General features: G+C 59.8%; 7 protein-coding genes across 7 annotated transcripts in view; 3 read left to right on the top strand and 4 right to left on the bottom strand.

Annotated features, from left to right (window-relative positions):
- The window catches only part of CHLRE_02g093017v5 (uncharacterized protein), a 2,682-nt gene extending 429 nt beyond the window's left edge, over nucleotides 1–2,253 (bottom strand). Inside the window, exons 1-2 of the mRNA XM_043059459.1 lie at nucleotides 2,086–2,253; nucleotides 1–1,324 (exon numbers count right to left, since the gene is read on the bottom strand). The exon at nucleotides 1–1,324 is cut by the window's left edge and continues 429 nt beyond it. Of these exons, the coding sequence (XP_042927093.1) occupies nucleotides 1,172–1,324; nucleotides 2,086–2,106 (174 nt within the window). The 5' untranslated portion in view covers nucleotides 2,107–2,253 and the 3' untranslated portion in view covers nucleotides 1–1,171. The remainder of the gene's footprint in view (nucleotides 1,325–2,085) is intronic.
- A 1,154-nt stretch (nucleotides 2,254–3,407) lies between these two features.
- CHLRE_02g092983v5 (uncharacterized protein) lies at nucleotides 3,408–6,163 on the bottom strand. The gene is made up of 2 exons (XM_043059458.1): nucleotides 5,353–6,163; nucleotides 3,408–5,249 (listed from the first exon to the last, which is right to left on the bottom strand). The coding sequence occupies exons 1-2, from the start codon at nucleotides 5,377–5,379 to the stop codon at nucleotides 5,097–5,099; spliced, it is 180 nt and encodes a 59-aa protein (XP_042927092.1). The 5' UTR covers nucleotides 5,380–6,163; the 3' UTR covers nucleotides 3,408–5,096.
- A 3,593-nt stretch (nucleotides 6,164–9,756) lies between these two features.
- Nucleotides 9,757–13,638, bottom strand: CHLRE_02g092950v5 (uncharacterized protein). Its single transcript, XM_001701743.2, has 6 exons — nucleotides 13,112–13,638; nucleotides 12,825–12,927; nucleotides 12,524–12,614; nucleotides 12,210–12,353; nucleotides 11,675–11,886; nucleotides 9,757–11,342 (listed from the first exon to the last, which is right to left on the bottom strand). Exons 1-6 carry the CDS (start codon nucleotides 13,357–13,359, stop codon nucleotides 10,815–10,817), a joined length of 1,326 nt encoding a protein of 441 aa, XP_001701795.1. The 5' UTR covers nucleotides 13,360–13,638; the 3' UTR covers nucleotides 9,757–10,814.
- A 1,565-nt stretch (nucleotides 13,639–15,203) lies between these two features.
- On the top strand, nucleotides 15,204–16,405 carry CHLRE_02g092926v5 (uncharacterized protein). Its single transcript, XM_043059457.1, has 2 exons — nucleotides 15,204–15,703; nucleotides 16,252–16,405. The coding sequence occupies exon 1, from the start codon at nucleotides 15,475–15,477 to the stop codon at nucleotides 15,655–15,657; it is 183 nt and encodes a 60-aa protein (XP_042927091.1). The 5' UTR covers nucleotides 15,204–15,474; the 3' UTR covers nucleotides 15,658–15,703; nucleotides 16,252–16,405.
- Nucleotides 16,406–16,893: 488 nt separating this feature from the next.
- On the top strand, nucleotides 16,894–21,181 carry CHLRE_02g092900v5 (uncharacterized protein). Its single transcript, XM_001701936.2, has 6 exons — nucleotides 16,894–17,124; nucleotides 17,212–17,562; nucleotides 17,895–18,080; nucleotides 18,305–18,439; nucleotides 18,915–19,135; nucleotides 19,616–21,181. Exons 1-6 carry the CDS (start codon nucleotides 16,990–16,992, stop codon nucleotides 20,193–20,195), a joined length of 1,608 nt encoding a protein of 535 aa, XP_001701988.1. The 5' UTR covers nucleotides 16,894–16,989; the 3' UTR covers nucleotides 20,196–21,181.
- Nucleotides 21,182–21,372: 191 nt separating this feature from the next.
- CHLRE_02g092850v5 (uncharacterized protein) lies at nucleotides 21,373–23,633 on the bottom strand. Its single transcript, XM_001701742.2, has 5 exons — nucleotides 23,318–23,633; nucleotides 23,158–23,228; nucleotides 22,612–22,783; nucleotides 22,286–22,465; nucleotides 21,373–22,061 (listed from the first exon to the last, which is right to left on the bottom strand). Exons 1-5 carry the CDS (start codon nucleotides 23,396–23,398, stop codon nucleotides 21,969–21,971), a joined length of 597 nt encoding a protein of 198 aa, XP_001701794.1. The 5' UTR covers nucleotides 23,399–23,633; the 3' UTR covers nucleotides 21,373–21,968.
- A 670-nt stretch (nucleotides 23,634–24,303) lies between these two features.
- Nucleotides 24,304–26,589, top strand: CHLRE_02g092800v5 (uncharacterized protein). The gene is made up of 4 exons (XM_043059456.1): nucleotides 24,304–24,471; nucleotides 24,675–24,923; nucleotides 25,010–25,123; nucleotides 25,369–26,589. The coding sequence occupies exons 1-4, from the start codon at nucleotides 24,412–24,414 to the stop codon at nucleotides 25,501–25,503; spliced, it is 558 nt and encodes a 185-aa protein (XP_042927090.1). The 5' UTR covers nucleotides 24,304–24,411; the 3' UTR covers nucleotides 25,504–26,589.
- The last annotated feature ends 22 nt before the right edge of the window (nucleotides 26,590–26,611 follow it).

Below are 26,611 nucleotides of genomic sequence, written 5' to 3'. Positions count from 1 at the left end.
GGTTACAAGAGGGACTTGCTGACGCGAGTCGCGAGCGACATCTGCTCTGGACCTCAGGGACGTGCCACCTGCAACGCCAACGACCTACTCTAGTAGTAGGCTTGCTCTCGTCAGAGCTCCATTTACCTCCGGTTCTGCTCCTAACATCGAGTGCTAGGACCCTGCTCAGTCACCCGACCAATCAGAACTACTCAATTTTTTGGAGTCTGCAGCAAACCTTCCGGACTGAATCCAGCCAAATCAACTAAGCCTAAACTCGTCCAGCCCACTGCATGTCTGTAGTCTATTCATTCCGATCGAAATCGGAGGGGTGTATGGGAGTCGAACCCATGACCTCGAGCGAATTCGTCCCTTGACGCTATCCACTCGAAGCAGAACCGCCCACCCCTGCTTAGCAGGCTCGCGGGACCAGTACGCACACCAGACGGCGTACAAGAAGGTGGCCCGCAAAGTGCTCCACAGCAGCGCGCCCGCCCCCCACGGGCCTGAGGCCCACATACCCATGCGGTCCCCCAGCATGAAGCCTGCGTCTGTCACTGGCGGCGCCGCTGCCTGGGGCGCAACGCAGGCCCACAGCTGCTGCAGCCACGTCCTCGCCTGCGCATAAGCTGGACACTCCAGGAAGATGTGCGTCAGGCTGGCCCACGCCCGCGGGCCAGGTGGCCCGCAGGCGGGGTGAGGACAGTGCGCCCCCAACCCCCCGCACCCCGTGGTCACCCGTGGACGAATTCCCTTGCCCGCCCGGTACAGCCCGCAAGGCAGGTAAGCATGTTGCAGCCGGTACACCAGCACCTAAACACCGCCAGACCTAACCCAAGCACCAACCTACACCACAGCCTAACCGCAAGAACCACCACCACCGCGCGCCAGAAAAGAAACCACCAGCGCTACGCACACGCCCCGCCCAAACCCACCCCACCCCCACAAGTCGGTTGCTTAAGCAACACCCCAGGAGAACCGGCAGAGGAGACACAAGCAGAAAACTAAACGGGCCAGATGTGGCGCTGACTAAGCGGGCTCCAGTCCGCTGCAAGACGCTCTGTGCAGGAAGTCCCACAGCCGCCCAGGCGCTGCCACTCCAGCCAGAGCTAGTACTCATGGGCGCCAGACAAGCTGATGACGATAATACGCCACGCCAGCACCTGGAAAGAAACGCCACCCAAAAGGAAATCTAGGGGGCCTGCACAGGTGATGCAAGCGTCAGCCGCAAGTTCAACTTCGTTGACCCACCCTGAACCTCCTCCACTTCACAAAGCGCGCCACCCGCCGTCCAGATGGCAACAAAGTGCTCCAGCTTAGCCGCCTTGAGCTGTGTGGTGAGAAGCTGTGTGGGCAGAGCCGACAGGGTTTCAGGGGTTAGCGTGGCGGCAGTGAAACGCAGCTGCATCACCCTGCGCAGCTCGCTGACCACCTCCCGAACCACATGCTCCGACGTCTTTTTTTTTTTAAAGTCATCCTTACAAGGTTGCGGTGGTAGACGCACTACCACCCTACTGCCAAGGCAGCCTGGATCATATCACAGAACCTCGATAGGGCCAGAGATCAGAGAAGAGAAGAGAAGTTTTTGTTCCACCACACACCTACTGGAAACCTCAACAGCCAGGTGACACCACACACCTACTGGAGTTCTCAACAGCTAGGTGACAACTACAGCCACTGCCTTGACCACACAGATCATCTAGAACTCTCCCATTGACAGGCCCAGAGCTCCACTTGAATCTTGGATCTTGAACTTGAAAGCTCTCCAGTTGCAGGCCCAGAGCTCCAGCCTTGTACCCCAGAGACACCCTGCACCACAGGGGGGGTCTACACACCACCAAGGTGTGGATGGGTTTTGGTAAACCAGGGCCCTTCCTGGTGGGGTGACCGGGATTCGAACCCAGGATCTCTCGAAGCCTTAACGAAATCGGCTTGAGTGTCTTAACCATTTAGACGACCCCCCCTTCCACGACGTGCATTGGTTACAAGAGGGACTTGCTGACGCGAGTCGCGAGCGACATCTGCTCTGGACCTCAGGGACGTGCCACCTGCAACGCCAACGACCTACTCTAGTAGTAGGCTTGCTCTCGTAAGAGCTCCATTTACCTCCGGTTCTGCTCCTAACATCGAGTGCTAGGACCCTGCTCAGTCACCCGACCAATCAGAACTACTCAATTTTTTGGAGTCTGCAGCAAACCTTCCGGACTGAATCCAGCCAAATCAACTAAGCCTAAACTCGTCCAGCCCACTGCATGTCTGTAGTCTATTCATTCCGATCGAAATCGGAGGGGTGTATGGGAGTCGAACCCATGACCTCGAGCGAATTCGTCCCTTGACGCTATCCACTCGAAGCAGAACCGCCCACCCCTGCTTAGCAGGCTCGCGGGACCAGTACGCACACCAGACGGCGTACAAGAAGGTGGCCCGCAAAGTGCTCCACAGCAGCGCGCCCGCCCCCCACGGGCCTGAGGCCCACATACCCATGCGGTCCCCCAGCATGAAGCCTGCGTCTGTCACTGGCGGCGCCGCTGCCTGGGGCGCAACGCAGGCCCACAGCTGCTGCAGCCACGTCCTCGCCTGCGCATAAGCTGGACACTCCAGGAAGATGTGCGTCAGGCTGGCCCACGCCCGCGGGCCAGGTGGCCCGCAGGCGGGGTGAGGACAGTGCGCCCCCAACCCCCCGCACCCCGTGGTCACCCGTGGACGAATTCTCTTGCCCGCCTGGTACAGCCCGCAAGGCAGGTAAGCATGTTGCAGCCGGTACACCAGCACCTAAACACCGCAAAACCTAACCCAAGCACCAACCTACACCACAGCCTAACCGCAAGAACCACCACCACCGCGCGCCAGAAAAGGAAACACCAGCGCTACGCACTCGCCCCGCCCAAACCCACCCCACCCCCACAAGTCGGTTGCTTAAGCAACACCCCAGGAGAACCGGCAGAGGAGACACAAGCAGAAAACTAAACGGGCCAGATGTGGCGCTGACTAAGCGGGCTCCAGCCCGCTGCAAGACGCGCTGTGCAGGAAGGCCCACAGCCGCCCAGGCGCTGCCACTCCAGCCAGAGCTAGTACTACGCTCATGGGCGCCAGACAAGCTGATGACGATAATACGCCACGCCAGCGCCTGGAAAGAAACGCCACCCAAAAGGAACCTAGGGGGCCTGCACAGGTGATGCAAGCGTCAGCCGCAAGTTCAACTTCGGTGACCCACCCTGAACCTCCTCCACTTCACAAAGCGCGCCACCCGCCGTCCAGATGGCAACAAAGTGCTCCAGCTTAGCCGCCTTGAGCTGTGCGGTGAGAAGCTGTGTGGGCAGAGCCGACAGGGTTTCAGGGGTTAGCGTGGTGGCAGTGAAACGCAGCTGCATCACCCTGCGCAGCTCGCTGACCACCTCCCGAACCACATGCTCCGACGTCTTTTTTTTTTAAAGTCATCCTTACAAGGTTGCGGTGGTAGACGCACTACCACCCTACTGCCAAGGCAGCCTGGATCATATCACAGAACCTCGATAGGGCCAGAGATCAGAGAAGAGAAGAGAAGTTTTTGTTCCACCACACACCTACTGGAAACCTCAACAGCCAGGTGACACCACACACCTACTGGAGTTCTCAACAGCTAGGTGACAACTACAGCCACTGCCTTGACCACACAGATCATCTAGAACTCTCCCATTGACAGGCCCAGAGCTCCACTTGAATCTTGGATCTTGAACTTGAAAGCTCTCCAGTTGCAGGCCCAGAGCTCCAGCCTTGTACCCCAGAGACACCCTGCACCACAGGGGGGGTCTACACACCACCAAGGTGTGGATGGGTTTTGGTAAACCAGGGCCCTTCCTGGTGGGGTGACCGGGATTCGAACCCAGGATCTCTCGAAGCCTTAACGAAATCGGCTTGAGTGTCTTAACCATTTAGACGACCCCCCCTTCCACGACGTGCATTGGTTACAAGAGGGACTTGCTGACGCGAGTCGCGAGCGACATCTGCTCTGGACCTCAGGGACGTGCCACCTGCAACGCCAACGACCTACTCTAGTAGTAGGCTTGCTCTCGTAAGAGCTCCATTTACCTCCGGTTCTGCTCCTAACATCGAGTGCTAGGACCCTGCTCAGTCACCCGACCAATCAGAACTACTCAATTTTTTGGAGTCTGCAGCAAACCTTCCGGACTGAATCCAGCCAAATCAACTAAGCCTAAACTCGTCCAGCCCACTGCATGTCTGTAGTCTATTCATTCCGATCAAAATCGGAGGGGTGTATGGGAGTCGAACCCATGACCTCGAGCGAATTCGTCCCTTGACGCTATCCACTCGAAGCAGAACCGCCCACCCCTGCTTAGCAGGCTCGCGGGACCAGTACGCACACCAGACGGCGTACAAGAAGGTGGCCCGCAAAGTGCTCCACAGCAGCGCGCCCGCCCCCCACGGGCCTGAGGCCCACATACCCATGCGGTCCCCCAGCATGAAGCCTGCGTCTGTCACTGGCGGCGCCGCTGCCTGGGGCGCAACGCAGGCCCACAGCTGCTGCAGCCACGTCCTCGCCTGCGCATAAGCTGGACACTCCAGGAAGATGTGCGTCAGGCTGGCCCACGCCCGCGGGCCAGGTGGCCCGCAGGCGGGGTGAGGACAGTGCGCCCCCAACCCCCCGCACCCCGTGGTCACCCGTGGACGAATTCCCTTGCCCGCCCGGTACAGCCCGCAAGGCAGGTAAGCATGTTGCAGCCGGTACACCAGCACCTAAACACCGCCAGACCTAACCCAAGCACCAACCTACACCACAGCCTAACCGCAAGAACCACCACCACCGCGCGCCAGAAAAGAAACCACCAGCGCTACGCACACGCCCCGCCCAAACCCACCCCACCCCCACAAGTCGGTTGCTTAAGCAACACCCCAGGAGAACCGGCAGAGGAGACACAAGCAGAAAACTAAACGGGCCAGATGTGGCGCTGACTAAGCGGGCTCCAGTCCGCTGCAAGACGCTCTGTGCAGGAAGTCCCACAGCCGCCCAGGCGCTGCCACTCCAGCCAGAGCTAGTACTACGCTCATGGGCGCCAGACAAGCTGATGACGATAATACGCCACGCCAGCGCCTGGAAAGAAACGCCACCCAAAAGGAACCTAGGGGGCCTGCACAGGTGATGCAAGCGTCAGCCGCAAGTTCAACTTCGGTGACCCACCCTGAACCTCCTCCACTTCACAAAGCGCGCCACCCGCCGTCCAGATGGCAACAAAGTGCTCCAGCTTAGCCGCCTTGAGCTGTGCGGTGAGAAGCTGTGTGGGCAGAGCCGACAGGGTTTCAGGGGTTAGCGTGGTGGCAGTGAAACGCAGCTGCATCACCCTGCGCAGCTCGCTGACCACCTCCCGAACCACATGCTCCGACGTCTTTTTTTTTTAAAGTCATCCTTACAAGGTTGCGGTGGTAGACGCACTACCACCCTACTGCCAAGGCAGCCTGGATCATATCACAGAACCTCGATAGGGCCAGAGATCAGAGAAGAGAAGAGAAGTTTTTGTTCCACCACACACCTACTGGAAACCTCAACAGCCAGGTGACACCACACACCTACTGGAGTTCTCAACAGCTAGGTGACAACTACAGCCACTGCCTTGACCACACAGATCATCTAGAACTCTCCCATTGACAGGCCCAGAGCTCCACTTGAATCTTGGATCTTGAACTTGAAAGCTCTCCAGTTGCAGGCCCAGAGCTCCAGCCTTGTACCCCAGAGACACCCTGCACCACAGGGGGGGTCTACACACCACCAAGGTGTGGATGGGTTTTGGTAAACCAGGGCCCTTCCTGGTGGGGTGACCGGGATTCGAACCCAGGATCTCTCGAAGCCTTAACGAAATCGGCTTGAGTGTCTTAACCATTTAGACGACCCCCCCTTCCACGACGTGCATTGGTTACAAGAGGGACTTGCTGACGCGAATCGCGAGCGACATCTGCTCTGGACCTCAGGGACGTGCCACCTGCAACGCCAACGACCTACTCTAGTAGTAGGCTTGCTCTCGTCAGAGCTCCATTTACCTCCGGTTCTGCTCCTAACATCGAGTGCTAGGACCCTGCTCAGTCACCCGACCAATCAGAACTACTCAATTTTTTGGAGTCTGCAGCAAACCTTCCGGACTGAATCCAGCCAAATCAACTAAGCCTAAACTCGTCCAGCCCACTGCATGTCTGTAGTCTATTCATTCCGATCGAAATCGGAGGGGTGTATGGGAGTCGAACCCATGACCTCGAGCGAATTCGTCCCTTGACGCTATCCACTCGAAGCAGAACCGCCCACCCCTGCTTAGCAGGCTCGCGGGACCAGTACGCACACCAGACGGCGTACAAGAAGGTGGCCCGCAAAGTGCTCCACAGCAGCGCGCCCGCCCCCCACGGGCCTGAGGCCCACATACCCATGCGGTCCCCCAGCATGAAGCCTGCGTCTGTCACTGGCGGCGCCGCTGCCTGGGGCGCAACGCAGGCCCACAGCTGCTGCAGCCACGTCCTCGCCTGCGCATAAGCTGGACACTCCAGGAAGATGTGCGTCAGGCTGGCCCACGCCCGCGGGCCAGGTGGCCCGCAGGCGGGGTGAGGACAGTGCGCCCCCAACCCCCCGCACCCCGTGGTCACCCGTGGACGAATTCCCTTGCCCGCCCGGTACAGCCCGCAAGGCAGGTAAGCATGTTGCAGCCGGTACACCAGCACCTAAACACCGCCAGACCTAACCCAAGCACCAACCTACACCACAGCCTAACCGCAAGAACCACCACCACCGCGCGCCAGAAAAGAAACCACCAGCGCTATGCACACGCCCCGCCCAAACCCACCCCACCCCCACAAGTCGGTTGCTTAAGCAACACCCCAGGAGAACCGGCAGAGGAGACACAAGCAGAAAACTAAACGGGCCAGATGTGGCGCTGACTAAGCGGGCTCCAGTCCGCTGCAAGACGCTCTGTGCAGGAAGTCCCACAGCCGCCCAGGCGCTGCCACTCCAGCCAGAGCTAGTACTCATGGGCGCCAGACAAGCTGATGACGATAATATGCCACGCCAGCGCCTGGAAAGAACCGCCGCCCAAAAGGAAATCTAGGGGGCCTGCACAGGTGATGCAAGCGTCAGCTGTGGGTGGCTAACGCTGCGGGGACTGTGTCCTACGTCCACTACACGGGGCGGCTCTTGGAGCCTGGGCCTGGCGTGCTGCCCCCGGCGGTGGATGGGGCGTGACAGCCTGCCTGTGTGCTGCAGCATCGCAAGCCGCGGCACCTGTGGACCTTTGAAGAGCGGGTGGCGTACGATGCAGCATCACCAGGGGACCGGGCGGGGGCGTGGCCTCGGGCGCCGTACTTCCTGGCGCCGGAGGCTGGGGTGGTGGTGCACCCGGAGCACTGCCGGATTGCGGGTGTCAGCTTGGCGGACTACACGGTGCGGGACGTGCGGCGGGCCATCACCGCGGCCAACCCGGCCGCACCTCCAGCTCCGGCCCGCCCCGCAGCCATGCCGTGCCCGGCGCCAGCACAGCAGGCGGGGGGTTCGGGGACCCAGCCGGCGGCACAGTCGCGGCTGGAGGCGGAGTGGCAGCGTGCAGCGGCGCAGCTGACCACCACGGCGGCGCAGCACTTCCACAATAACCCGGTGGCTCTGGACCCCTGGCTCCACCGCACCTCCGCGGCAGCCGGGCTGCAGAACACGCCGGCGAGAGAACTGCAGTCGTATGCGTCCCCGTCCCAGCAGTCGGGTGAGGGGCCGCGGCGGTCCGCGCGGCTGCAGGAGCAGGCGGCGGGCAGGGCGGGACCTAGCACGGGGCCTGCCACGGCGGCGGCGGCAGCAGCGGCGGCGGTGGAGGGCGACCCTCGCATGCCGCCCCCGGATGCGTCCCTTCTCGGGGGGCAAAGGTGCTGGTGTACCGGCTGCAACATGCTTACCTGCCTTGCGGGCTGTACAGGGCGGGCAAGGGCATTCGTCCATGGGTGACCACGGGGTGCGGGGGATTGGGGGCGCACTGTCCTCACCCCGCCTGCGGGCCACCTGGCCCGCGGGCGTGGGCCAGCCTGACGCACATCTTCCTGGAGTGTCCAGCTTATGCGCAGGCGAGGACGTGGCTGCAGCAGCTAGCTGTGGGCCTGCGTTGCGCCCCAGGCAGCGGCGCCGCCAGTGACGGACGCGGGCTTCATGCTGGGGGACCGCATGGGTATGTGGGCCTCAGGCCCGCGGGGGGCGGGCGCGCTGCTGTGGAGCACTTTGCGGGCCACCTTCTTGTACGTCGTCTGGTGTGCGTACTGGTCCCGCGAGCCTGCTAAGCAGACGTCGGAGCATGTGGTTCGGGAGGTGGTCAGCGAGCTGCGCAGGGTGATGCAGCTGCGTTTCACTGCCGCCACGCTAACCCCTGAAACCCTGTCGGCTCTGCCCACTCAGCTTCTCACCGCACAGCTCAAGGCGGCTAAGCTGGAGCACTTTGTTGCCATCTGGACGGCGGGTGGCGCGCTTTGTGAAGTGGAGGAGGTTCAGGGTGGGTCACCTAAGTTGAACTTGCGGCTGACGCTTGCATCACCTGTGCAGGCCCCCTAGGTTTCCTTTTGGGCGGCGTTTCTTTCCAGGCGCTGGCGTGGCGTTTTATCGTCAACAGCTTATCTGGCGCCCATGTGTTTGAGCTCTGGCTGGCGTCGCAGCGCCTGGGCGGCTGTGGGCCTTCCTGCACAGCGCGTCTTGCAGCAGGCTGGAGCCCGCTTAGTCAGCGCCACATCTGGCCCGTCTAGTTTTCTGTTTGTGTCTCCTCTGCCGGTTCTCCTGGGGTGTTGCTTAAGCAACCGACTTGTGGGGGTGGGGTGGGTTTGGGCGGGGCGAGTGCGTAGCGCTGGTGTTTCCATTTCTGGCGCGCGGTGGTGGTGGTTCTTGCGGTTAGGCTGTGGTGTAGGTTGGTGCTTGGGTTAGGTTTTGCGGTGTTTTTGTGCAACCCCGCCTCCCGGGGGGCGGGGGGGCCAGCCTCCTGCTCTGTCTGCCGGGTCGGGGTGGGGTGAGGTGGGATGGGTGGGGGTGGTTGTTGGCGCTTTCGAGGTGTTTGCTTTCTGCTTTCTTCTCTTTTCTTCTCTTCTTGCCCTGTCAGGGTTCTGGTCTCGGGGACCAGGCTGCCTTTAGGCAGCAGGGGGGCAGCGCGTCTGACCCTGTTCAACCTTGTAAGGATGATTCCTCAAAAAAAAATCTGGAGGGCGGGTGGCGCGCTTTGTGATGTGGAGGAGGTTCAGGGTGGGTCGCCAAAGTTGAACTTGCAGCTGACGCTTGCATCACCTGATGTGCAGGCCCCCTAGGTTTCCTTCTGGGCGGCGTATCTTTCCAGGCGCTGGCGTGGCGTTTTATCATCATCAGCTTACCTGGCGCCCATGAGTACTAGCTCTGGCTGGAGTCGCAGCGCCTGGGCGGCTGTGGAACTTCCTGCACCAGGGGTGCGGGGTGGCCAACTCGGCCCATGTGAACCATCCTTACAGGATTGAACGGAAGCAGACGCGCTGCACCCAACTGCTGGGCACAAGGACCCGACGCAGCCTGGCCCCAGAGACCAGAACCCGACAGGGCAAGAAGAAAAGAGAAGAGAAGAAAGCTGAAAGGAAAAACCCCGAAAAACGCCAACGCCCACCCACAACCAACCCACCCCACCCCACCCCGACCCGGCAGACAGAGCAGGAGGCTGGCCCCCCCGCCCCCCGGGAGGGGCTGATGCGGTTGAGCGGCTGCCTGTGCAGCCGCTGTGGTGGCGCCGGTGGCGGGGGGCAGCACGGGTCCAGCGTGAGCGCCGTATCGATGCGATGTTACAACAGGGCAGCCCCATTCCCTCACATTCCGGCCGCAGGGACATGCCGCACCCCTGTTTAGAGGGACCAATATGGGTCACGAGAAACCGTCCTCCCATGGCCGCCCCCTGGCGTGGCTGTCAGCCCGTCCACCAAAGCTACGTACCATACACGAGTCCGCTAAACCGTAGCCCACCAGAGCCGCGCCATAAGGTAACACCTGGCACCTATGTAACAAACTGAGTTTTCAATTCATATCCAAGCTGACAGAGGCTACATGTGGGACGACAGCCGCGGACGAAGCCAGGGCCCCAAAAACGTACGAGACACGCACGCTCACCCGAGGAGAGATCCCCGAAGGACCCCCATGCTCCTCGCCTCCGGAGAGGGGAGGAACCCCAGGCCCGGCTCACCGCAAACGCTCGCGCTGCTCACCTAAGCCGTGGGTCGGCGTCATAAGACTACCTCCTAGCACACATGCGCACACAATCCGCCAGTGCTGCGTCCTGTGGCAAGTAGCAGTGGCAGCACGCCCGCCCCCTCTACGCACACGCACACCGCGCCTTCCCATCACGACCTGTCACACTCCCACGCACTGCACCTAGCACCACGTACCCCTAGCTAGCACACACATGCACATAATAACCCGCCGGTGCTGCGTCCGAAGGTTGCAATGACAGTACGTACGGCCCCTCTGTGCACCTCCCCTTGACCGGGGAACACTTGTCATTTCATACGGGCCACCGTCGCAGTATCAGAGCCACGTCACTAGGCACGAAAACGCTAAGCATGCAGTGCCCCATGCTCAGTGCCCACCGACAGCCGAACTCTTAACATGATCATGATAAGAGGATTAAGCTTATGCTGCACACTCACGCCATGCCTCGCTAAAGCAAGCAACACAGAGATGCAGAGGTTGTGCTGCGCCTACTAACTTGACATCACCTTCACACGCCCACGCGCACACACATACACACGCACACGCACACACACCACACACACGCGCACACACCACACACACATACAATGCCCCGAAAATGCACCCAACCATGGGCCCCAGGTGCCTAAAGCTCTGTGTGGTCATTGCCGCTGCTCCCGTCTTCAACCACATGATGCCACTGATCCGCGCCTTCGTCGCCGTCATCCTCAGCTGACTCGGTGCCCGCTAAAGGCGGGAGCTGGGCGTTAATATCATCCGGAGTTGATTCGAAGATGGGAACCCAGGCGTCCCACGGGTGCGGAGGCAGGTTTGCCGGTAGCTGCGGCACGTCAATGCGTGCGGCGCACACGCGGCCAAAGGTTTCTGCCTGGTACCACATGGACCGGTTCGCCAGGCGCAGACAGCGCAGCTCAATGAACGGGTGGTCCGCATACGCAAAACTATTGCGATCATATGTCACATTCAACTCCAGGAGCTCGTAGGCATCCGGGTTTGTGCGCATCCTCTCAATCACATTCTTGGCGCTGACGCAGGAGCCGCCAAAGCTACTTGCCGCCGCCATGACGCTATCGTCCCACACGCCGCCGTTGAGCGCACACTGCTGCGGGCTGGGGGCGTGGTTGATCAGGCAGCGCCCATGGACATAGTGGATCTGTGGGGCACATGAACGCAGGCCCGGAATGGCTTGTCAGCGGTCATGTTGGGCGCCCGGACTTTAGGTAGGCGGTCGGTGGACATAGGAGCAGCACGCAGACACATGCAGTAGCCGTGGTGGCATGCCTACGTGTATGGTTGCATTCTGCTGTCGCGTTGGGTGCAACCTTTTACTCACCGCCAATCCTATGGACGCTCAGGTACCCCATACCTCAAGCCCGCGGGTTCCAGCAGCTGCGACCTACCCTCACAGTTTCGCTTGCCCGCATCTGCTGCGTTGCCACTTAACCATGCGCCCATGCCAACCCCTGCCAATCAGTGAGCACCCACCTTCCACCCCGCCGTCTTGAGCAGTTGCGCCATGATGCCGTCATTTGCGCCGTGTGTGCCGCCCGGGTCCACCAGCCCGAAGCGCCGGTCCTCAGCCAGCAGCCGCTGCAGCTTGTAGGCGTTGGCCGCCAGGTCAGTCTGGCAGAAGCGCATGCCGTTCTCCTTACACGGCGGCACGCCCTCGCCCTCCTCAAAGCGCTCGCATGGTTCAGCTGTGGTGTGGTGTGATAAGGGAGAAGAGGCTTAGGATGAAGAAGGGGATACGGGGGATACTAGAGCAGAAACTGAATGGCCCTAGCAGGGCATTGCCGCATTCTTCACTTGTTGACTTGTTGCACTGCTGCTGCGTGCACCGCCCTGCTGCCTAACGGTATACAAGACCCCAAACTACCTTGCGGCATAGCCAGTATGCTAGTACGGTACGGCGCGTTACCAGGTGATTGTGACGCATGGTTTGCACAGCTTCGCATATCATGCCGTGTGATCGGAAACAACAATTACGCCGCCTGAGCACTCTCCTCCGTCGTGCCCGCACCTGTGGGGCGCTGGTAGCGGCTGTAGAAGTCCACTGCCACCGCGTCCATGTCAGGCGGCGCTGAGTAGATCGTCTCCACAAACCGGGAGTCGTACAGGTTATCACCGTTGGTGATGACTACCCAGCGTGAGTTATCGGGGCAAGCTGTAGTGGTAACGTCCAATGGCAGCACGGTTAGCCAGACACGCGCCCATACATCTTACCACCATCTGCCTGCCCGCAGACGTGACCCCGTCGGAGAATTTGCAACCAGCACGCGCGCACGTCGCCAGACCGTGAGCGCCCCACTCCTGCCCATCCGCCAGCCCACTCACCGCGCACGGCCATATCTGTGAGGTTGTATAGCTTGTTGTGGTAGTTTGGCGCCCACGTGCCCCCCTCCTTAGGCGCATACTTGTAGTTGATCTGCAGGAGCAGCAGCAAGTCATTTGGGCACGGGCACTAGCTGCATGGGCTCATGCGCACCTGAGAGTGTGCCCTTCTAGTCCAAGTGGTCATTGATAGAGGCACTCAAGGCTATTCGTTGAACATCTGCCTAATCAATGTTCGTGTCACACGACAACGTGCACAGAGCACGTACGGTAATGTTGCTTTTGTAGACCACCGCCCGCTCACCCATTCCGCGTGGACCCATATCCGCGAGTCATTGGCCTCCCGCACAATCTTGCGGAGCTCCGGAAAGGGCCTATTGTCCATGACGATAAGCAGCGCCTCCCAGCTACAAGGCATGATTCCCGGTTTGTAGGTGCAGGCGCAAAGACACCATAGACCGTTGCTCCATGCCGGTGCAAGGATGGTGTTTACTGCGTTCGTCCTCCTTGCCACCACCGATCTACTCACCAAGCCTCACAGCCTTACCCTGACATCAATCGGACACAAGCTGCATGCATACTCCAGCCTACCTGCCCACAGTTTGGTTCTGGAGCGACGCAAGGATGCGGCGCAGGGACTTGTCCCCCCAAGTGTCGCCGTGGCCCCAGTAGGTGCGAACAACAAAACACACGATGCTGCCCTCCGTGTCCACTGTCGGGCCAGAAGGGCGCTCGCCCGCTACTTCATCTATACTGACAGAGCGAGCTGCTAGGACTGCGGGTGCGTGCAGCGCTACGATGACTCCCGCCAACTGCAGAAGCAAGCGAGGCAGCCGCATCTTACACAGAAATACGTACAGAAGTTGGCCAATCGCGTTTACTGATGCATAAAAAGAGATTGCTGCATGTTGTTGAAGGCACTGGAAGTCGGATGTTGCTTTGGCTTGTCCTGTTAACTGGGTGAAGTTATGCAATGTTTTTTAAGACCGATGTTGGTGTTTTATAGCAGAAGGGCGCAGTCTCAATAAACAACAAGCGAAAACGCTTCGTCTCCGAGTGCCAGTGCCTTCGTTTCGATCTAGGACCTACAGGTTCCCGAAGTGAAGATTACAGAAAAGAACCAGTAGTGTTTTGGATCGACCTACTCTCCTTGAGGACCTGCAGTGCCTCGATCTGACCTCCCCTCATCATCTGACAGCCCGGCCTCCCCTCGCCTCCTGAGTCCCGTTCACGTGATGTGAGGGCAGGCGTGTTTCTTCGCGACAGCCACTCAGTAAAGCTGTCTCCCTATGAATGCCACCAACGGTCACCACGGGCTGCCAGCCAGGCTACAGGTGGCTCCCGGTTTGGGCTGAGTCCAAACACTGCCCCAACTTTGAGACGCTGGCAGCTTGAGGTGGCGTTGTGTAGCCATGGCTAGGCTGTTTTTAACCTAGGCCGAGTGGGTCTGCTGTGTCTTACGGCGCGTGCCGTCCGGGGGGTGCAGTTTCCCTGCCAAACCCGCACGCTCGGAGGGAGTTGCCCGGGGAAAGTCCTACCGCACGATTTGGACACCGCCTTTTTGTAGGTACATAATTAACATCATCATTGGCCAGTTGCGTTCGGCAGAGTGCTAAAACGTGCTGGTCGATACTCAAGTCGCGAATTTGACCAAACTCCATATCTCGCATAGGCGGTGTATTTGGTCGGTATCTAGTGCCGCCAACTTGGATGCACCTATATATGTAATCTAGATAGCTTCGGGGTGGATTGGCGGGGTCTTGACGACATCTAGCATTTCGATTTCGGCTCACATCTATGCCGTGGGACCATTCAGAGACCTTTATATATGTCCATTGATGACAATTCAATGGTCTAGGGGCTTGGACTCACGCAGCCCCTAGGGACTTGCCGGAGTGGCACACGGGTGTCCTGGGTGGCATGTATCAGGGGCCCCTCGCGTGGGTACCCCTGGCGACGGGGAAATGGGTGCGATGGGACATGAAAAGGGGCAGGTTAGCGTATCCAAGTGCGGAAACCTAGGTAGCACGGTACAGTTAGTGCGGCGGAAGGGCGGAAGAGGGAAGGGAGGCGAGGACGCGGCGATGGAGGAGCAGCCGTGAGCAGCCGGTGGCGGTGACGGCAGCGGCGGCGGTGGAGGAGGAGGACGCAGGCGCGCGCCTGGCGCAGCGGCACGAGCAGTGGCAACGGGGGCGGCGGCACGTCCTGCCACCGGTGTTGCCGCGGCGGTCGCTGTGCAGCAGGGCGGCGCCGCATATGGCTAGATAGGTTGTTGTTGTTGTCTGTCGACGAGGGCAGGCCGCTTCGGCGGCCGATAGCCCCCTTACAACCCGCCACCTGACCCCAAGTTGGTCGCAAACGCATTGGGCGAAGGCGGTCCCGTGTGGCCGCTCCGTGCGGGTGGGGCGCGGCGCCTGCTGGACTGCGGGGGGGCCCGAGGGCCCCGCTAACCCCGAGACCAGGAGAACCTGAAAAGGCCGCGGATGCTGTATGATGTCCACACAGTGCGCAGCACATGTGCGAGTAGCCAGCCGACTCCCGCAAGGGAACTTGGTGCGGTTACAATGAATGGACATGGTTGTATTGGCCGGTTCCAGCGTGGTACGGTGGTAGGCCAACCATGGTCGGTCTCACGTGCATTTCATTTGCTCACTGGCATGTGCCATGAACACCTGTGGATGCATCACTCAAAGCGCGTTGAGCACCGCCAAGGGGCCGGTGTAGCTGGCGTAGCTGGTGCTAGAGCATGGGCATGGGCATTAGCATGTGTCGTACTCGCGTGGGCCCAATCATTTGAGAATACACACTGGGCCCACACATTGGGCCCACACACTGGGCCCACACATTTGAGAATACCATTTGAGAATACACTGGCGCTGCACATATGCGTGGTGCCCGGCTCAGTTACCCCGGCCAATCGGACGCGGAGCGTCACCACTGCCCTGCCTACTGCCATGAACAAGGCGGTGGCAGGGCTGCCGGGTGCGCTATTCGGCGTGTTCGCAGTTGAGCTGGGCTCCGGGCTGAACATGTGCCACCACGGCCAGTATGCATACGCGTTTGAGCTGCGGTCGATCGACAAGGTGGCAGAGGAGAAGGCGGCATGTTCCGCTGCCCCGCTGCACCTGCCTCGCTGACCCTGCAACCACCCCAACACCCTGCGCGCCGGGCTCGACCTGACAGGTGGGCCTTACACAGGACGGCCGGCCGGCACCTGCCAAGCCCTACTGAACCTGAACCTGAACCTGAACCCTGTCCCGGCACCTGCCAGGCCCTGAACCCAACTCCACCTGCACTCGAGATACCCCTAACACTGAAACCCGCGCACCCACTCAAACCCCGAGCCTGAACCCCGCACTCGCGAAACCCCTACGGCCCCAAGCGTGGACCAGGGCTTGCATCTTCGGTGAGCGGCAAGAAACCACCCCCATTGTAGGCCCTCAGGCGAGAAAGATTGGGCATTTCCCGGGATGCATTCTCGCCGCGTGGGGCTGCATACGGCCCCGAATCTCGCAAACTACCCCTTTCCCGGGGGGGTGGGGTGGGAGGGCGGAGCCCCCCCAAACGCTAAAAAGTAAGCACTTGGGGGCCCCTGAATGCCGTGGGCGAGAACGTGGTTAGGGCCCTTCTCGCCAGCGGCGGCGGCCTACCCCTGGAAGATGCAAGCCCTGTGCCCGCGAGGACAACGGCCGGAATAGCACCGCCGGACGCTCCAACGCACTGGCATACAGCATGCAGCAGGCCGCCAATAATGCGAAGTACAATGCGTGTCTGCGCTGGGCAAGGCAAGGCGGAGGCGGAGTTGAAGAAGGCTAAGGAATGTGTAGAATGTGGGCAAGGTGGAGGGCACCTGGCATCCCAGGTTTTTTGTAAAGAAGAGACTCTCTCTTGCCTTGTGCCTTCGGGTGGGGGTGTATGGCAGCTTGAAAGCAAAAACAACACAAGAACCAGCAGGAGCGAACTACGGCTGATGGCACCGAAAGGCAAATGGAAGGGGAACCTTCAGGCTTCAGCCTCCTTCAGACACAGCACGGGTGGGCTTCCCTGAGAAGCCGGGGTGAGGCTTGCGGTATGCCAGGTATGGCCTGAGAGACACAAGACCTTCCTGAGCGCATGAAATTTTGCATGAAAGCCGAACGCGCACTCGCACACGCGGAAAATGAGCCAGTTTCAGGGGAATGCGCTCGCGGTTTCCATGAGCGCTCTCGATGAGTCAGTACATTTCACTGAGCGAATATATGCAATGCATATCAAGCTCCGTCCTGAAGCGTGCGAGTGCGGCCGCGCGCAAACACGCCCCGGCGCATGGTACGGCGCGAGGGCGTGTCACGCGGAATTGGCCATTCAAGGCGACTCAATTGAGAGCCTTGGGGTTTTAGTGCAACACTGTGAAACTACTTGTACTTGTGTCAACGGCTTGACAGCAGCAAATAGTGGCTTTGTCGGCTGCGCCTGAATCCCGACACAAAATGTCCGTTGCTTCTGCTCATCAACATGCTGTGGTCCTTATCCTGGACTATGGCTCACAGTACACACAGCTCATTACGCGCCGCGTGCGCGAGCTGAGCATGTTCTCGGTGCTGTTCCCTGGCGACGCTTCGCTGGTAGGCCCAAACATGCTTAGTGTCATACATGGGCTTGTTTGGTGATGAATTGTTACTCACTGGTCAGCTTGCGCGTGTTTTCCGCAGGACCGCATCAAGGGCGTGAACCCCCGCGTGGTCATCCTCTCCGGCGGCCCCAACTCGGTGCACGTTGAGGGCTCCCCCCGCGTACCCGATGGCTTCTTCGAGTACTGCGCCGAGAAGAACGTGCCCGTGCTGGGTGTGTGCTACGGCATGCAGATGATTACCCACCTGCTTGGCGGTGAGGTCAAGCCCGCCGTGCACGGTGGGGAGTATGGCCGCATGCCCATGGACATCGCTCCCTCGTCCCAGCTGTTTGACTTCCTGAGCAGCAGCACCGTCAATGTGTGGATGAGCCACGGTGATGAGGCTGTCAAGCTGCCCGCCGGCTTCACTGCCGTCGCCAAGAGCCACCAGGTGCGTGGAGAGAGGAGTTACGGGAGTTGATAAGGGCAGGAAGGGTCCACGTAGTGAGGCTGGGTTGCGTCCGGGGTTGCAGCATGTGTACTGTCACGCCGCCGGCACCTGTGTTGTGTGCCAGCTATCTACTGCTGACATACTGTAACACCTGCGTACGTCTGGGGCTCGGCTGGCTGTGACGGTGTTGCTACGGGGTCCCACATCCGCAAGTGCTGCACAGCATTGCAAGTGTAAGGAACCGAGTTCCAAAACAAAGCTTGCTCGCCATCCCTGCACCGTTCGATTTTGCATTCCAGGACTGACGCGGCTGTACTGCCTTCCACGCACAGGGCGCCATCGTGGCCATTGAGAACTCGGAGCGCCGCATCTACGGCTTCCAGTTCCACCCCGAGGTCATGCACACGGAGCACGGCATGGAGATGATCAAGCACTTTCTCATCGGCATCGCCGCGGTGCCCGCTGACTGGAACATGGGCCAAGTGCTGGAGGAGCAGATGGCCAAGATCAAGGCGCAGGTGGGCTCGTGCGGTTTAATGGAACGGCGGTGCAGGCAGTCCATACGCAGCCCAGGCCGGCGCTGCTGGCCGCCAAAGAAGCGTGCCTGTGGTGATGTTAGCTACGCAAGCTATGCATCATGTCATGTAGCGGCGACTTCAGGCTTCAGCTTCCGTTGCGTGTGCATTTGCGCAGCATGCATGTGCCTCCATTCCTGACCCTTGGTGCGCCCGCTCTGCCTCAGGTGGGCCCCGATGACCACGTCATCTGCGCGCTGTCAGGCGGCGTGGACTCCACCGTGGCCGCCACGCTGGTGCACAAGGTCCTGGGTGACCGCCTGCACTGCGTGTTTGTGGACAACGGCCTGCTGCGCTACAACGTGAGTGGCGTGCGGACATTAGGGATGGAAGACGGGGAGCGGCAGATGAACGCAGCGCAATGCGCAATCAAGGACATGCAGACACGGGGGCAGTAAATTGCCTGCGTTTGTTAGGCTTGTGACTACCGCAACGTTCACAATCAGCAGCGTTCGAAGCTGTCACGGAAAGCGCAGCAGCAATATGTGTATGCCCGAAAGCCGGCGTACTCCGGATAGGGGGAGGGCAGAAATGTAGAGACAGGCTTGCAAGGTGGCAGCGGCATCAGCAGGGGCGGGCAAACAGTCAGCTCATCGCATAGCATCTAGATGGCACCCTCACCCCGGCCCCCACGTGCTAGTATGTAGCACCCTTGTTGCGCTTGCGAAGCGCGCGGCGTGAGGCAACCGGGTTACACTTGTGAAGGCGGAAGTGGCAACATCCAACAGCGCCTCCGTCCACCACATCTCACTGCCTCCTGCACCTTCTGTCCCGTAGGAGCAACAACGCGTGATGGACACGTTCAAGAACCACCTGCACCTGCCTGTGCTGTGCGTGGACCACTCCAAGCCCATGCTGGACCGCCTGCGCGGCCTGTCGGACCCCGAGGCTAAGCGCAAGGCCATTGGCGCGGAGTTCATTGAGGTGTTCAAGAACTATGCCAACGAGCTGGAGAAGACGCTGGGCCGCAAGCCCAAGTACCTGGTGCAGGGCACCTTGTGAGTCCAACGGGTTACGACGTCGCGTGTGTGGGCTGGGAGGGGGTTGTAAATACCAGCCCAAACAAAACCAAATCAAGCGAGGGGGAAGGCACGGTGGGAGAGGAAGGCGAAAGTGGGAGGGAGGGGGAAAGGGGAAGGGGAGCGGGCCGGCGGGTTTGCAGGCGGATGACCAGACGAGACTTGGCACGTCGTCCTGGGGTTGAGCAGTGGAGTTGCCACGTTCTACGGGGTGGCAAGTGCACATGCGACGAGGGCGCGGGTTGCAGGCTCAACGACTCGGCGGGGAACCATTGGCCTGGCGGTGAGCTCGCCGGTTGGCGGGAAAGCGCCCAGGTGTAGAACATGCTGGCTGTCACAAGCACGGAAGTACCCATGCTGGCTGTGGCTGTTCGGCACTGAGGATGTACGAGCCTGGTGCCATTGCTGTATCTCGCTGCTGCCTCACCTGCCTCCTCACTCCCGCACCGTGCGGCGCAGGTACCCTGACGTGATCGAGTCTTGCCCGCCCCCCGGCAGCGGCCAGAAGCACAGCCACACCATCAAGTCGCACCACAACGTGGGCGGTCTGCCCAAGGACCTGCAGTTTGAGCTGGTGGAGCCGTTCCGGGAGCTGTTCAAGGACGAGGTGCGCGCCATCGGCCGCCTGCTGGGCGTGCCCGATCAGTTCATCAAGCGCCACCCCTTCCCCGGCCCCGGCCTGGCGGTGCGCGTGATTGGTGACGTGACGGAGGACGGCAAGCTGGACACGCTGCGTGAGGTGGACGAGATCTTCATCAACACCATTCGCGAGTACGGCCTTTACGACGAGATCTGGCAGGCGTTCGCCGTGTTCCTGCCCATCAAGTCGGTGGGCGTGCAGGGCGACCAGCGCTCGCACGCGCACGTGGTGGCGCTGCGCGCGGTGACCTCGGGCGATGGCATGACCGCCGACTGGTACAGCTTCACGCCCGCTTTCCTGCGCGACGTGTCCAACCGCATCTGCAACAAGGTCCGCTCCGTAAACCGCGTTGTCTACGACATCACTTCCAAGCCCCCGGGCACAATTGAGTGGGAGTAACGCGCTAGCGTGTGGTGCTTTCAGGCGTTGAAGTAGGGTGCGTGGGCGTACGGGCGTGAGCCATTGGTCCAGTAATAGTGACTTAGTGACTACAACAAACGCTGGGTGCGCATGCTCCGTGGATTGTGCGTGGCGGCGACCTGCATGCCAACTGGCGGAAACTGCTGACTGACATGTAATAGGCACATGACGATGACGAGTTTGGACGGCGGATGACGCTCGGGATGACAAGCCAAGCATAGGTAGGCTGATGAATACGGTTACGCGGTGGCAGCCCTCAACAACACCGCATAGCACCTAGTGTTACGACAGGTTCGCAGGTCTGCAGTTTGTGGTAGGCATGCCCTGGCTGTGCGATTATACGGGTGGCTTGAAAGAGGCGACCCCACCACGTGCCATGGAGCACAAATTTTGAGGAATGAGCCTGAGGCAGGGGAACTCCTTGACTGGAGGCACTGGTAGGTGGCCGTTGTGAAGGCCGCAGGCTAGCAATGAGCAGGTGCAGCTGAGTGCAAGGCAAGGGGGCGCTCTTCGACGGCGGCATTTACGCCCTGTAAACTGAGCAAACGTACCAGTATGCTTCTCTCAAAGTGTAGTACGTTGGGGAATGTGTTGTGCAGGGGGGGAAACAGCAGGTGAGCAGGGGATGGGGGCGTGGGGGCGGAACCGTGTCTGTGGGATGCCGTACCATGCATACATGGGTTGCGACACGCGAGCCTGAAGCTGTAACGGCAGCTGCAAGGCACTTCCATGCATCATAGCTTTAATGAAAACGGCAAAGACTTGCGTATAAATTTGCATCGTACACTGCATGGCGTGACTGCAAGACTCCGCGAACTTGCATTTTTGGAAGAGGGGACGTGTACTGTGCAACCCTGAGCTACAGCATTCGGGGATCTCTCCTCGGGTGAGCGTGCGTGTCTCGTACGTTTTTGAGGCCCTGGCTTAGTCCACGGCTGTCGTCCCACATGTAACCTCTATCAGCTACAGCATCCATCAGGGCATAAGAGTTGGGGTTGGTGGAGTCATGTTGGGCCCTGATAGCATGTGATGGCTCGGCGTCTTCGGGTGCTGGGACTGTCCCCTCTGTAACATCCGCATTCATAAGAGTTATCGGGAGACCGCATGTTGGATTTCTGGGCTACATCACAGCACGTGCGTTGCAACCCCTGAAATAATGATTGCGACATTACAAAGGCGGGACACCCCGACCAAGCAAGGGTGCCCCGCACCCAGGTCAAGAAACCCTGAAATAATGCCCCCAAGGCCCCAACAGCCTTCCAAATTGCCCTTGGGAGGCCGTCCAGCGTGCGTGTCTACAACAGCCGTGACTGTGCCGCCGCTGGTGCTTGTTGTACTTGACATGCTCCTATAGGTGGCGTGGTCCGTGTGACACGCACAACTCCGACTGCAAGTGCACCCCTCTACCCGTCTGCATCCACCGCGGCCACTCTGATCCGTCTCCCAATGGTCACCTACATCCACTGTCTATTGCGCCCCGCCTTGCATCGGTCACTGGTGAGCAACCAATCCCTCTGGAGCTGCAACCTCTTCATCGCCCTTCCTGGGAATCCACCTATGGCAACCGAACCTCAACCTTTGAGACGTCCACTCATTGGTGCAGCCCTGCGTTGCACCGTGTGTGCTCGCACCACACTCCCAGGAGACGCAGCCATGCAGGCAAAACATGCGCATTCCTCTGCACTTCGATGACTTACAAAACCCTACGCGACCCTTGAACGTCTCCCCCCATAATGCCCAAAGCTAGCGGTGCTATCCTCCGCGGGCCACGTTGGCCTGCTCCCGCTCGTCCACGTCCACGGGCATGCCGTCCAGCTTTTTGAGGTTGGGAAGGCGCTTCACCACCTGTGGCCAGGGCGAGCCCAAACATAAAACGTAAGTAAAAGGTGCGCATGTCAGCACGGAAAGAGACGCGCGTGCACTACTGTATCAGTCTTGGCACAGGATATATTGGCGCGCTCACGTTGACCGCCACCAAAAGCTCGCACAGAGCTACCCGCATACTGCATACGCAGCTCATGCATCACCTGAGCTATTTATCACAGCGCAATCAACGCCCGGCTCTTCACCTCTATCCGGTACTCGCTGGTGGCGTTGTTCTCCTTGTAGTCGTTGTACAGCGGGTTGCCCGCCAGGAGCAGGTCCTCCAGCTTATCCAGCGCCGCCAGCTTGTCGATCTCACCCCAGTTGGTGATCTTGTTGTTGGACATGTACAGCACCCGCAGGTTCACCAGCTTCTCGATGCCCGACTGCAGGCACAGGCACAAGGAGAGAGTGAGGCTTGTTACGGCACTGCGTCCCGCCGCCGCGTTACCATGCCAACGCCAGTGCCTTCCCATGCAACCCTTTTAGCACAGCCGCCACCCCTGCGTATTGTTCGTTGCCGATGTCTTACCAAGCTGGCAATCTGGTTGTAGGAGATCCACAGCTCCTCCAGCGTGTCCGCCACGGCGTCCAAATTTTCAATCTTTTTGATGAGGTTTCGCCCCAGCGACAGGATGCGGAGGTTCTCCATGCCAGACAAGCTGCTGATCTTCTCAATGTTGTTGGTTGATAGTGCCAGGTGCCTGTTTTTGCGTGGGTAATGAGGTCGCTCTGCGTTTCAGTTGGATGGCTCTAGCATGGGGCATGTCATGCCGCAATACCCCCACCCGCCTTGTCAACAACTTTGTCGCCGTTGGCCGAATGTCAAGCCCAGTTCTTTCGCATTATGACCACTCCCCTTTTCTCTTTAAGCTCGGGCATGCAACCTCCGCCCTTAACAGCTGCACTTGGCGCTGCAGGCGAGCACAGACTGGCCCCGCGTGTTCCGACACGCACCCAACCCCTTCACCCGTGCCCTTCACCTAAAGCGTGGCCCCCTCTACGCTGCCACACCCCAGCCGCCGCAAAGGCTCTTCCTCGGTACAGCAGTCGGCCCCTGTCCCCGCGCAGCACCTACTTGCACGCTTTCAGGGTCGACAAGGTAGCATCCATCTTCTCAATGGGCGGAATCATGCCATGGAGCTCCACCTGCATTATAGGCGTTACGTGTATGCGGTATTATCACGGCTCCGCTTCCTCCTGACGGAAGTGAGCCCGCAGTGCACCGCGCCACGAACCTTCTCCGCCTCTGTTGCGACAACGCTCTTTCTCTCCTCAAAAATCCTTATGGCATCCTTAATTGTAGTTGCCTTGGCCATTGTGGGGTCGGCTCGCTATTCGATTCTCGCTATTCGATGGGCCCTCGGCCCAACTCCGTTTCTGCTTGACTAGACTTTCGAGATGTGTTATCAGTAACACAATATGGAAGTTGCAACGTACATGCAGTTTCTAAGACTCGTGGTCAACGAAAGATGTTTGTCGCAACCTTGGTCCTCGAATGATGTGCTATTTGGAGCAGCTTAAAGATATGATGCGTGCTTCAGCGGGAAGCGGACTCTTGGTGTTGGGGGCTTGTCTCGTGCCCATCGGAGCCCAGCTCACCCGACACGCACTCCCCCCCCCCCCCCCATCGCGCACCCGCGACGCCTCCCATGTACCCACGCACACACACGTCAAGATTATCTGACAGAGTTGATATGTGGAGGCCTGGCTTCCTAAGGTCGAATGCTAGGGGTGTGATGGGCCGAGACGGGGCGACAGGAACAGGGGTCGATGGGGGCGGTGGGGCAATGGAGAGGTTGCTGCTCGAACAGAAGGTTGAAGAGCCCCTCTGATCAGGCCATGCGGCAGACAACGTCAGCACCCACCCCTCCGTCGCCGTCCCTCAGGCTAGCGCAGGCTAGCGAGACCTGTATGTAACATAGTGAGCTGGTGTGTGAGTTTCTCTGTGTGTTAGCCTAGTCAGCAGAACCTGGGGACATGGCTTGCGCGCATACTGCGTTGCGTCGGAGGCCTGGCGCTGAGACACGCTGAGACCCGCATTGGTGCAATTGCTGCTAGCACTGCTGTGAGCAGCGTTGCACAGCTGTCGGGCTGTGCGCTGTGTATGGGGTGAAAGCAGCCAGGCGGGCTCATGTCCCGCCCTTGCGGTTGTGTGGAGGAGTCGAGTACTATGGATGCCGGTCGGCAACCCGCATCCTGCATCCCCACAGTCTGGCCTCAAACACCAGGACCCCACGGTGTATTATGTTGTTTCCACTGCCATTGTACAACAAATTAATACTTACGTTGATGCGGTGAAACTGAGATTGTCAGTTTGCATATTGCGACTATGGCATCAACCAGCGGCCGCGATAACCTGGATGACATTACATCAGAAGATATAGCGCTGGTGAGGACACGATGGAGCTATGGCAGGTTTCTAAGGATGGGCACTGGCCTGGGCTCGCGCGCCCGCGCCCGCTCTGCGGACTCTGAGGATGCCTGTAAAATGCTTTGCATCGCGTAAATCTGGGCCGCGCCGCGCCTGGCAAGCTGGAGCTTGGACAAGTCGGAGCCCAACCCCACGCCGTGTGCTTGGCTGCCACCCCGCAGTTCCGGCGTTCGCTGCTCGCACGTCGATTTCCAGGGCTGAAGGACATGAGCGAGGGCGACCTGATAGCACTCATTCGGGCGGAGCGCAAGGCCACAGGCCGGAAGCTCGTGGCCGAGCCACGGTCTAGCCCCAAAACCAACTTCACGCCGCCTCCCCCCAAACGGGAGCAAGCCACACAGAAGATCCCGCCCTTCGTCCCTGCAAACCCGCATGAAGCGAAAGAACAGGCGGCTCGCGCTGGGACAGAGGTGCGTCGTGCATAGCAGTCTAGACAGAGGTGCTCTGGGGCTTGTGGCAATGCGTATGCGGGCAAGTTACCCTCTCGTTCCTGCAGCGCTTCATCAACGTGAACACGCCCTATGAGGCACACCGGGAGGAGTTTAACACCGCGCGGACAACGGATGAGAGCAAGCGCGTGGCGCCCTTCGTTCCGTCGTGCGCAACCCAGGTGGATGCGGTGGAAGCAGCGGATGCGGCGAAGTGCTATTTAAGATAATGGGTCGTCACCACTCCATGCGCGGCAGGCCATGTATGCGGCAGCACGTATTGCCTGTTGTGTGATTGCACGGCTAAGCCGGTCACCCTTATGACCGGTGCTTTACCGGGAACAGTCTATCAGGTCAGGGTACGATTGCAACTCCTCCCTCGGGGATGCTCTTCCTCAACGTGCATGTGCCCATTCTGGCCCTGCAGGCGCGGGAAAACATCGCTGTCAAGTACTATCTCAACTCGCCCATGGACTCGGAGCCGACTGGCAACACCGCGCGGCAGACGTCACGGCCGGAAGCGGGAAGCGGGAGCGCGCCGCAGAGCAAGGGTGATACGTGATCATGCCAATCATGCCTGCTGTGAGACGTTAAATTCTGGTCATGTTTACTGCGGTGCGCCGCAACGCCTGCCTAAAGCTAGCCGCGTGTGGCATGGACGCAACGTTTAAGGGCACAGCAAAACCTAGTGAGACGTGGCGAGACCTAGCGAGACGGTGATAGCCCCACAAGGACGCCACACAACACCCGCCACACAACAACCAGAGGGCGGGTCTTGTTTCTCTGGGTCGCAGATGGCCCTTCGCGGCGTGGGTGCGGCGTGCCCCCGCTTGTCGGGCTGTCCCTTCAATTGTAATCCGCATCCTTGGTTGCCTGCACGCCCTGCTTGTGATAGAGTCGCGGCGAGAACGCCTTTTAGAAGTTTTGATTTGTTTGGCCTTGCTTGAAAGTGGATGGGAGCCGGTCGGGATGAGAGCAGGGCGAGACGTGTACGGCTCCGGCTGCCGCAAACGTGCCAGCGCCAGCGCAACGAGATGCTGCAGATTTCATTTGGGAGCGCTGTAGTGAAGGTAATGGCCTGAAGGCGGCCTCGGCGGTGCACTCACACATGTGCTGATCGGCAGTGACTCACACACGTTAACTATTAGGTGTGTCCATTGAACAAGTGCACTGGGGTCTGTGTAGGCTACAAGCCCACCACGTTACGTTCCGGCACGCACCCTGTTTTCGTTTTTGGCCGCTTAATGAGGCAAGGGGCCTGGAGCGGTCGGTACTTAGCACACCGTGAAGTAATGTGAGAGCCCTGGCTCGGTCCGTGGCTCGTGAGTTGGAAGAGCTGGGTTGGCAGGACGGTTGGAACATTAAATTGCCATCCCTGAGTGTGCACCTTTGTGTGCACGATACTGCTGTCAGACAGTTAGGGCCAGGAGCAAGAGCATTAGGCACGATGGCAGGCCTTGTCGCCTTGTCTAGCTTCGGTGCTTACACGTAAAGCCAGTGTATTCGGCGGATATTAGTAGGCAGACGTACTCAGTGCTCGTATTTTAAGAAGGCAGGTGCGGCGCCAGTGACAGATTTCCGGAAAAGGGCATCTTTGATTTTCAGAAACCCGCTGCCGCCGCATCTTTCATCCCCAAAATTTTTCCGGGGGCTCCGCCCCCGACCTATGC

Source organism: Chlamydomonas reinhardtii, chromosome 2, assembly GCF_000002595.2.
Source record: "Chlamydomonas reinhardtii strain CC-503 cw92 mt+ chromosome 2, whole genome shotgun sequence".
NCBI lineage: Eukaryota > Viridiplantae > Chlorophyta > Chlorophyceae > Chlamydomonadales > Chlamydomonadaceae > Chlamydomonas > Chlamydomonas reinhardtii.
This window is presented reverse-complemented; position numbering and strand designations above follow the sequence as displayed.